General features: G+C 47.4%; 1 protein-coding gene across 2 annotated transcripts; it reads left to right on the top strand.

Moving 5' to 3' along the window:
• The first annotated feature begins 208 nt into the window (after positions 1-208).
• LIG4 (DNA ligase 4) lies at positions 209-9,283 on the top strand. Of its 2 annotated transcripts, none has more exons than XM_059377637.1 (2): positions 209-803; positions 5,546-9,283. In XM_059377637.1, exons 1-2 carry the CDS (start codon positions 563-565, stop codon positions 8,227-8,229), a joined length of 2,925 nt encoding a protein of 974 aa, XP_059233620.1. In that variant the 5' UTR covers positions 209-562; the 3' UTR covers positions 8,230-9,283. The 2 variants fall into 2 exon arrangements, with proteins under 2 accessions (XP_059233620.1, XP_059233621.1); XM_059377638.1 differs by having other exon boundaries at positions 723-803; positions 5,466-9,283.
• The last annotated feature ends 471 nt before the right edge of the window (positions 9,284-9,754 follow it).

The raw sequence follows: 9,754 nt of genomic DNA, 5'->3' as shown, positions 1-9,754 counted from the left end.
TAGAAGAGTCCATAGTTGATTTCTGGACATGCAATTCTTTATGTTTGTATTAAGAATTATATGTTATGTATTTGCATGAGTTACATATTATTTCTGGACGAAGAGACAAGAACTCACACCAAAGTTGTACCATCTTGAGAAACAAATAGGAAAGGACAGCCTTAGGCAATTTTGCAAAGAGCTTATTTTTCCATTTAAAGGAAACCGCAGACATTTTGGGTGGGAAGATGCCCCTTTTCAAATCAGGGCATTTTTCACAACAACCAGTGAGATGAGGGTTGGTACCACTGCTTACAGACAGAGAACAGAACTCTATGAGGCCGCGCAGGGAGAGGACTAGGTTCATAGTCCAAGTAAGTGTCAGTACACAAGATGCTTCCGGTTGTCGCTCGGAGACGGAACCCACTCTCTTGGGTCAGCCACTTGCGAAGAGCACCTGCTGCTTTGGGAGGCGACCGGGAGTTGCTTGTAGTCACACGGATACCAGGACTCCTTGGGGACCTCCGCAGCCTTGCAAGGCGCGCCCGTCCCGAGCGCCACTGCGCCTGCGCACATTATCCCTATGACGTCACGGACTGGCGCTGTGACGGCGGCCGCTCTCATCATCTTCATGACGTCAGGGACCCTTTCCCCCGCCCCCCCCCTTCAGGGGCGATTGCGTCTGCGCCCGGAGCAGCTGGCGGAACAGCCCTCGGCCGGCGGCTTCCGGTTCGGTGACCGCTCCCGGGGCTGCGCTTCCGGTCGGCCGTGTGCGCGGCTGCGCAGCGGGGCGCGGGCGTCGGAGTCCGCGGGCCGCGCGGGCGGTAAGTTCCCCGGGACCGCGCGGGCGCCGTCCCTCGTCTTCTCGGCCCGCCACATGCTTTTGGTCTCGAAAGTTCGTTTTTGTTTCCGGACAGAAGGTCTTTCAGGCCCGCTCCCCGGCGCGGTCACAGGGGCGGGCCCGGGCCCCTCGGGGACCGCGCGGCGCCGGAGGGCGGCCGTCCCTCGGGGCGGGGTTCTCGGGCCGCGGGCGAGGCTCGGGGTTGTCCGCGTCCGCCTCCCGGGGCGCGCTGGACCCTGCGACGCCGCGGTCGCGCACGTCCCGACTCCGGGACCTCGTCCTCCCCAGGCCCGCGGGGACGCTCGGCTCCGAGAGGTGACGGGACCGTCCCCGCGGCGGCGTCCGCCGGGATCGGGGCGGGGATCCGCGGGGATCGGGGCGGGGGTTCGCGGGGGCGGGGGGACGGGGGTCCGCGGGGGCGGGGGTCCGCCGGGATCGGGGCGGGGGTCCGCGGGGGCGGGGGTCCGCGGGGGCGGGGGCGGGGGTCCGCGGGGGCGGGGGTCCGCGGGGTGCGGCCCCGGGGGCAGCCGCACGGACGTCCGGGGGCCCGTTTCTCTTCTTAAGTCCGTCCGTCGTCGGCCTCCGGGCTCCCTGTCCTGGCCTTTCCCCTCCGCGGACGGCTTCCCCGAGCGGCCCGGGGGCGGGTGCTGTGGGGGCGCCGCTCCCGGGGGGCCCTCGCACCGTCAGGGGAGGCAGGCGGGTCGCACGCTCTCCGGGAAGCGGCGGGGCGGTCGCGGGCATCCAGCCCGTCCTGCTCTAGGCTCTGCCATGTCGCCTGAGGACAGCGGGACGGCCGGTGGTCGCTGTGTGCGTTGTTAGCCTCTACGGTCCTGGTGGTGTCCGTCCCCCGCGTGTCCTGCTGCGCCGTCCGAGCCCAGCGCCCGCGCTTGTGTCCCTAACCCTTTATACAGCGTTTTATTTTACTTATTTTTTTATTAAATTGATTTATTTGTTTTCAGAAAAACAGTATTCATTATTTTTTTTTTCTTTATTTGACAGAGATCACAAGTAGGCAGAGGCAGGCGGGGGGGGGGGGGCAGGCTCCCTGCTGAGCAGAGAGCCCGATGCGGGTTCGATCCCAGGACCCTGAGATCATGACCTGAGCGGAAGGCAGCGGCTTAACCCACAGAGCCACCCAGGCGCCCCAGTATTCATTATTTTTGCACCACACCCAGTGCTCCATGCAATCCGTGCCCTCTCCAATACCCACCACCTGGTACCCTAACCTCCCACCACCCCCACCCCCCACCCCCCGCCACTTCAAAACCCTCAGACTGTTTTTCAGAGTCCACAGTCTCTCATGGTTCACCTCCCCTTCCAATTTCCCCCAACTCCCCTCTCCTCTCCATCTCCCCATGTCCTCCATGCTATTTGTTATGCTCCACAAATAAGTGAAACCATATGATAATAGACTCTCTCTGCTTGACTTATTTCACTCAGCATAATCTCTTCCAGTCCCGTCCATGTTGCTACAAAAGTTGGGTATTCGTCCTTTCTGATGGAGGCATAATACTCCATAGTGTATATGGACCACATCTTCCTCATCCATTCGTCCGCTGAAGGGCATCTTGGTTCTTTCCACAGTTTGGCGACCGTGGCCATTGCTGCTATAAACATTGGGGTCCAGATGGCCCTTCCTTTCACGACATCTGTATCTTTGGGGCAAATACAGCGTTTTAAACGTTGCTGCGTCCGCCGGCGGTGCGGTGCCGGATTAGCCGAGTTTGCTGGCCGCGCCGTCCAGGGTCAGCCCGTGTGCGGGCGTCGGACGCCGCCTGGTCTCACCTTCCAGGGGTGGACCCCGCTTCACACCCACGGAGACTGGGCGAGGGTGCGGGGCTGGCCCGTGTGGCACTGCTCACGGTGGAGCCCCCGCTACACTCAGGTCGGTCGGACTCGGGGGCCCGAACCCTCGCCACACGCTGTTCAGTTGTTCTCACGAATGTAGACCGTCGGCGGACAGCCTCAGATCCAGACAATAAAATTAGAGAACGTTTACAAGGAAATCCTTTTATGTGTAATGTTCGATGGAAATCCCAATATATTTGACTTTTTTGTACATATTTTTATTTTCTTGTGCAGTTTGACACTTGATCTTAGCCAAAAGGCTGAGAAGCGATTTTCTTGTCCATTTTAAGGAGTAAAAACATTTGTCTCCTCATTTCATCCTAACTCTGGGGCCCTTGTTACATTTTTAGTAGTTTTGGCGCCCACGTGTAGGGTCGATTTCAGTGTTGTTATAAAGTAGTTGAGTCTTTCCCTGGAACTTGTTGAGGGGAACTGAGACCACGTAGACTATTCAAATAGATCAGAAACTGTGTACCCATCTCGAACATTCCAAGAAGTGTTTCTTAATATCCTGTATTTTACGTAAATGTCATATATGAATTGTAAGCAGAGCACATTGCATAATGCACTGGCTTGAAGGGGCGCGTTTTGAGAGGTAGACGGTGAGCACATCTGACCCGTGTTTCAGTCAGTTATGCAGATGAGACCGGGGGAGCAGTCACTGTATTCAAAGATCAAAGGCTGGGAAAAGTGGTCTCTCATGGGTTTTGTCTCATGGTCTACCTGACTCCATAGAAGCGGAGTTTCCTTTGTCAGGCATTGGGTGAGAAGTGTGGCCTTTTTCCCCAAAGGCCATCAAATGGCTGTTGTGGCACTTTCCCAATGCAATCATAGCTGCTAAATGTTTTTCACAAAACTGAATCCCACGAGGCATAGTGGGGCTGGGGGTGGGGAGGGTTGTGCCAAGTGTGACCAGCCCCTGGCCTTTGCTCCTGTGCTTCTCCAGGAGCTCAACTCTAGTCGCTCCGTAATTCACTCCACAAACAAACCTACTGTGTACCAGGCACTACTGACGCAAAGTACTGCTCCTGACCTCCGGGGCTGGCAGTGTGGTGACAGTGGTACCACAACCAGCTGTTGGATTTCTTGTGCCAGCTGTCAGACAGTGCGGCCTGTGCTCCTAGTGTGTGCTGTCTTGTTTGCTGCCATGGGGAATCTCCTGGTCTCTGAGAGTACAGTGCATCTCCCTCCTCCCTCCCTCCTCCCTGCTCTCTAGGGGACACAGAGATGTGCCAGGAGGGGTCTAAAACTGCAAGATAGGACACAGTTTATATTCCTGGAATGCATATTTTTACTTGAAGTCTTTTTTGGAAAAGTTAGTTGATTTTAATGTTACATAATGTAAATCATATAGTAGCTCTGATATCTTAGAGATTCTGATAGAATTTGCTGGGGTGCCTGGGTGGCTCAGTTGGGTAAACTTCTGACTCCTGATTTTGGCTCAGGTCATGATCTCATGGTGTGAGGTGGAGCTCTGTGGCGGCATCTGCACAGGGCAAGGAGCCTGCTTAAGAGTCTCTCTCTCCTGCTTCCTCTGCTCACCCCCCCCTAAAAAAATTGCATGAATATTTAAAACTTCAAAGAAATTTCACAGTTGTGGTGATCACTTTGGGAAACAATCTAGACCCTAACCCAACAAGGTACCTGTTATTTCCTCTCTGACTTAAGAAGATGCTTCAGTGAAAAGCTGTCTCATGACATTTTACTTTTGTTAAAACACTTAACATTTTATAATAAGTTCCCGTTAGATCCCCTTTCTCTTTATAAAATGTATGCTTGCTCTCTCTCTCTTTTTTAAAAATGTTATTTATTTTTTTGAGAGAGAGAGCGAGAGTGAGAGAGAGCACAAGCCAGGACAGTGGCAGAGGGAGAGAGAGAAGCAGGCTCCCTGCTGCAGGAGTCCGAGCATCCGCACCAGTCCCAGGATCCTGAGATCAGGACCTGAGCCGAGGCAGATGGTGCACCAACTGAGCCCCCCCCCCCCCAGGCGCCCCAGAACTCAAGCTCTCTTGAGGCAGAAACAGTATGGAGCCTGGCGCATATGTAGTCAGTGAATTGTTGGGGGGTAGTTGCATGTGAATAGGAGCAGAAAGGTGTGCTAATGAGTTTAAGTTCTAAAGCCATTGAGTAGCTATGATAAAATAGAGTTAAAAGAGGTAGGTCAGGTAAGGATTTCATAGGAAGGGTGTTCTGAGTTGGGTTTTGGGCACTGGAGTGATTTGGCTTTGCTAACAGTGAAGTGAAAGTAAACACAGATAATGGGCTTTTTTTGGCTGAAAGAGAAGATAAGTTCTTTGGGTGAACTCCTACAGTACCCGCAAAGCCAAATTTCAATTCAGTGATTTGTTGAAAACGCCTGTTTTTGATGCTGTGTGGTGATCTGACAGAAGAGGAGGAGAAGTGTCAGGAAAGGCCTTACCTCAGAAGCCCAGAAATGAAATGAATTGAGCCTTGTTTTTGTGGTTGTGTTATTCCTTTGCACGTTGAGCTAAATGAGGAATGGAATCATTAATTGAAAAGAAGTTGGAACTTAGGGAGAAAGACAAAGTGGTCAATTTCGGTATTGTAAATGTACAGAAAGGGGCTGGTTATACTTTTGATAATAAATTCTAAATAGGATGGAAGCAAAATAGTTGATTTTCATTAAATGTGGAGAATGAAAAGAGACAAGTTTCTAGCATTAATTTGGTTTCGTTTAGCAAGCGTTGATCACGAATGAGACACTATCTGTAAGGTCTTTACATGAAATGTTGAATTTTATCTTTAATTGAAAATTACTCTCTTTTTGCCTTCCTAGTTAAGCCAGAGAATTCACCATCGCCTCCATGGCCGCCTCGCAGACTTCACCAACTGTTGCATCTCATGTTCCTTTTGCAGACTTGTGTTCAACGTTAGAACGAATACAGAGAAGTAAAGGACGAGCAGAAAAAATCAGACACTTCAGGGAATTTTTAGATTCTTGGAGAAGATTTCACAACGCCCTTCATAAGAACCAAAAAGATGTCAAAGACTCTTTTTACCCAGCAATGAGACTTATTCTTCCTCAGCTGGAAAGAGAGAGAATGGCGTATGGAATCAAAGAAACCATGCTTGCTAAACTTTATATCGAATTGCTTAATTTGCCTAAAGGAGGAAAAGATGCCCTTAAACTTTTAAATTACAGAACGCCCACCGGAACTCGTGGAGATGCTGGTGACTTTGCAACAATTGCATATTTTGTGTTGAAACCAAGATGTTTGCAGAAAGGAAGTTTAACCATACAGCAGGTAAATGACATTTTAGACTCAATTGCCAGCAATAATTCTGCCAGAAGAAAGGACCTAATTAAGAAGAGTCTTCTTCAGCTAATAAGTCAGAGTTCAGCACTGGAACAGAAGTGGCTTATACGGATGATTGTAAAGGACTTAAAACTCGGTTTCAGCGAACAGTCTGTATTTTCTGTTTTCCATAATGATGCTGCCGAGTTGCATAACGTCACCACAGATCTGGAAAAGGTCTGTAGGCAGCTGCATGACCCTTCCGTAGGACTCAGTGACATCTCCATCACTTTATTCTCAGCCTTTAAACCGATGCTGGCTGCTATAGCAGACATTGAGCGGATCGAGAAGGACATGAAACACCAGAGCTTCTACATTGAAACCAAGCTCGATGGGGAGCGCATGCAGATGCACAAGCAGGGTGGGGAGTACCAGTACTTCTCCCGAAACGGATTCAACTACACGGATCAGTTTGGCAAATCTCCACAGGAAGGTTCTCTCACACCGTTCGTTCACAGTGCTTTCAAAACAGACATACAGATCTGTATCCTGGATGGCGAGATGATGGCCTTCAACCCCAACACACAGACTTTCATGCAAAAGGGGACTAAGTTTGATATCAAAAGAATGGTGGAGGATTCTGATCTGCAGACTTGTTACTGTGTGTTTGATGTGCTGATGGTTAATAATAAAAAGCTGGGACGTGAGACCCTGAAGAAAAGGTATGAGATTCTTACCAGTGTTTTTACACCAATACCCGGTAGGATAGAAATAGTGCAGAAGACACAAGCTCATACTCAGAAAGAAGTGATCGATGCTTTGAATGAAGCAATAGATAAACGGGAAGAGGGGATCATGATTAAACACCCTCTGTCGATTTACAAGCCCGACAAAAGAGGCGAAGGATGGCTGAAGATTAAACCAGAGTACGTGGACGGGCTGGTGGATGAGCTGGACATCCTAATCGTCGGGGGCTACTGGGGGAAGGGTTCCCGAGGGGGCATGATGTCTCATTTCTTATGTGCCGTAGCAGAGACACCGCCTCCTGGTGAAAAACCATCGGTGTTTCATACTCTGTGCCGTGTTGGTTCAGGTTACACCATGAAAGAACTGTACGATCTGGGTTTGAAGTTGGCCAAACACTGGAAGCCTTTCAATAGGAAAGCTCCACCGAGCAGCATTTTATGTGGAACGGAGAAGCCAGAGGTGTACATTGAGCCCTGTCATTCTGTCATTGTTCAGGTTAAGGCCACAGAGATCGTCCCCAGCGATATGTATAAGACTGGCTGCACACTCCGTTTTCCACGAATCGAGAGGATCAGAGAAGACAAAGAGTGGCATGAGTGCGCCACCCGCGACGGGCTGGAGCAGCTTCGCGGGAAAGCCTCGGGAAAGCTGGCTTCCAAACACCTGTACGTCAGCGACGGCGATGAGCCACAAGAAAAGAAGCGGAAGGCTGCCCCGAAGATGAGGAAAGTTATCGGAATTATTGAGCACTTAAAAGCTCCCAACCTTTCTAATGTAAACAAAGTGTCTAATATATTTGAAGATGTGGAGTTCTGTGTCATGAACGGCACGGATGGCCATCCGAAGCCCGACCTGGAGAACAGAATTGCCGAATTTGGTGGTTACATAGTACAGAATCCAGGCCCAGACACGTACTGCGTCATTGCCGGGTCCGAGAACATCAGAGTGAAAAACATAATTTCTTCGGACAAACATGATGTCGTCAAGCCCGAGTGGCTGTTGGAGTGTTTTAAGACCAAAAGCTGCGTGCCGTGGCAGCCTCGCTTTATGATTCACATGTGCCCGTCGACAAAAGAGCATTTTGCCCGTGAATACGATTGTTACGGTGACAGTTATTTTGTTGATACGGATTTGAACCGACTGAAGGAAGTGTTCTCAGGAATTAAAAATCCCAGCGCACAAGCTCCTGGAGAAATGGCTTCTGTGATTGCTGATTTAGAGCACCGGTATTCCTGGGACGGCTGCCCTCTCAGTATGTTTCGGCACTGCGTTATTTACGTGGACATGTATGCTGTTGTTAATGACTTGAGTACCAGCATCGTGGGAACAAGATTAGCCGTTACAGCTTTGGAGCTTCGGTTTCATGGAGCCAAAGTGGTTTCTCATTTAGCTCAGGGAGTGTCTCATGTCATCGTTGGGGAGGATCAGAGTCGTGTGGCAGATTTAAAAGCTTTTCGAAGAACTCTTAAGAGAAAGTTTAAAATCCTGCAACAAGATTGGGTCACTGATTCAATAGACAAGTGTGAATTGCAGGAGGAAAATCGGTACTTGGTTTAAAGCTAGCTTTTCTGTGAAGGAAAGCCTGTGGTCCAGTGGCCTCATTGTGATGAGGAGTCCTGATAAAAAATGAAACTATATTTTATTTTTAATCCCTTAAAATTTATACTTAAACAGCATTATGAGATACAGAAAAACAATTTAAATGTATGAGATAGATAAGACACTGAATGGACCAAAGCCAAGAAATAAAAAATTCTTTTAGCCGTGTGGTATTTAGTGACTTTTAAAACCAAGATGAAATAAACAGTTTAAATAAGAGACATTTATATAATATCCCTACAGAGATTTTGACTCAAATATTAGTTACATTCATGAGCTTTTAGAGTCATTAAAAGTATTGATCTAAGTGGATTTTCCAAGATCAAAATTTTAATAGTTTTTATCTAATTATAGCATTACAAGAAAGAAGCAGAATTGCTATAATCGGACTTATAAAAAATATTTCTTTTAAATTGAAGGCTAACATTCTTTCCAGTGTGAAATGTAAACAAATTTATTTTTTAAGGTTAAGGGCAAGCTTATGAATGAAACCTTGTTAATGATGTCATTAGGTAAATTAGGAGAAATAACTTAAAATTAGATGAATCTAATTAAAAGAAACTTGAAGTTTTAAAGTACTTGGCCCACTTTTTTTTTTTTTTTTTCCTGCAACAGAGTATGTTTTAAAGAGAATGTTTTCACGTGAACTGTACTCCAGGATAGATCGTATTCACAAGGAGTGGTTTTCCTAGATGTAATCTGTTGAGTACATGTCAAGATGGCATAAGTGTTGTAACTTCCATTACAGAGAGGTAAATTGCTCTGTTTACAATGATTTTATCCCTAGATTATTTAATTTTGTGTAATATGTATTATGTCTGGATTTATATACTAAATTTTAGAATGCAGTCTATTCATTTTGAAAAATATGTTTTCATGACATCTTTGTGATACTTGAAATATAGTACCCAAGGAATTATTATTATTATTATTTGTAAATAATTTGAAATTTTATCGATACAGTGGAACAAATGTTATATTTCTTTATTTAAATAAAATATTTAGTATACTATTAAAATTTATGATGTATTTATTTTAAAACAATTCATAGTAGTTATTTCAATCAGACATTTTGTTATTGATATAATTTTTCACCAATTCAAATCAGGTTCCTACTTGAGGTCTTTTGTATTTTGTATGACTGAATGAACTTTATTAGAAACTTAGACTTGGGACAGCTGGGTGGCTGAGTCAGTTAAGTGTCTGCCTTTGGCTCAGGTTCTCATCTGAGGGTCCGGAGACGGAGCCCCCAGCTCACCGGGGAGCCTGCTTCTCCCTCTCCCTCCGCTCCTGTTATCTCTCGCACACATTCTCTCTCTCAAGAAATAACACTTCAAAAAAAATTTCAACATATATTTTTATAATACCCATCGAGGAAAACTATAAAACAGATACCAGTAAGGGAAATAGGGGGAAAGGTACATTATTTTACCACCAAAAATAGTAACATTCACTATTTTAGGTTATTGATAGTATGGGAAGT

The sequence above is a fragment of the Mustela nigripes genome, chromosome 15 (genome assembly GCF_022355385.1).
Source record: "Mustela nigripes isolate SB6536 chromosome 15, MUSNIG.SB6536, whole genome shotgun sequence".
Lineage (NCBI taxonomy): Eukaryota > Metazoa > Chordata > Mammalia > Carnivora > Mustelidae > Mustela > Mustela nigripes.
The sequence above is the reverse complement of the archived record's forward strand: the minus strand, read 5'-3'. Positions and strand labels throughout refer to the sequence as shown.

Coding starts and splice junctions, on each gene's coding strand:
- LIG4 (XM_059377637.1), top strand. CDS start 563: ATGACGTCACGGACTGGCGCTGTGACGGCGGCCGCTCTCATCATCTTC. Junction 804..5,545: donor GTCCGCGGGCCGCGCGGGCG/GTAAGTTCCCCG, acceptor TTCCTTTTGCAG/ACTTGTGTTCAACGTTAGAA.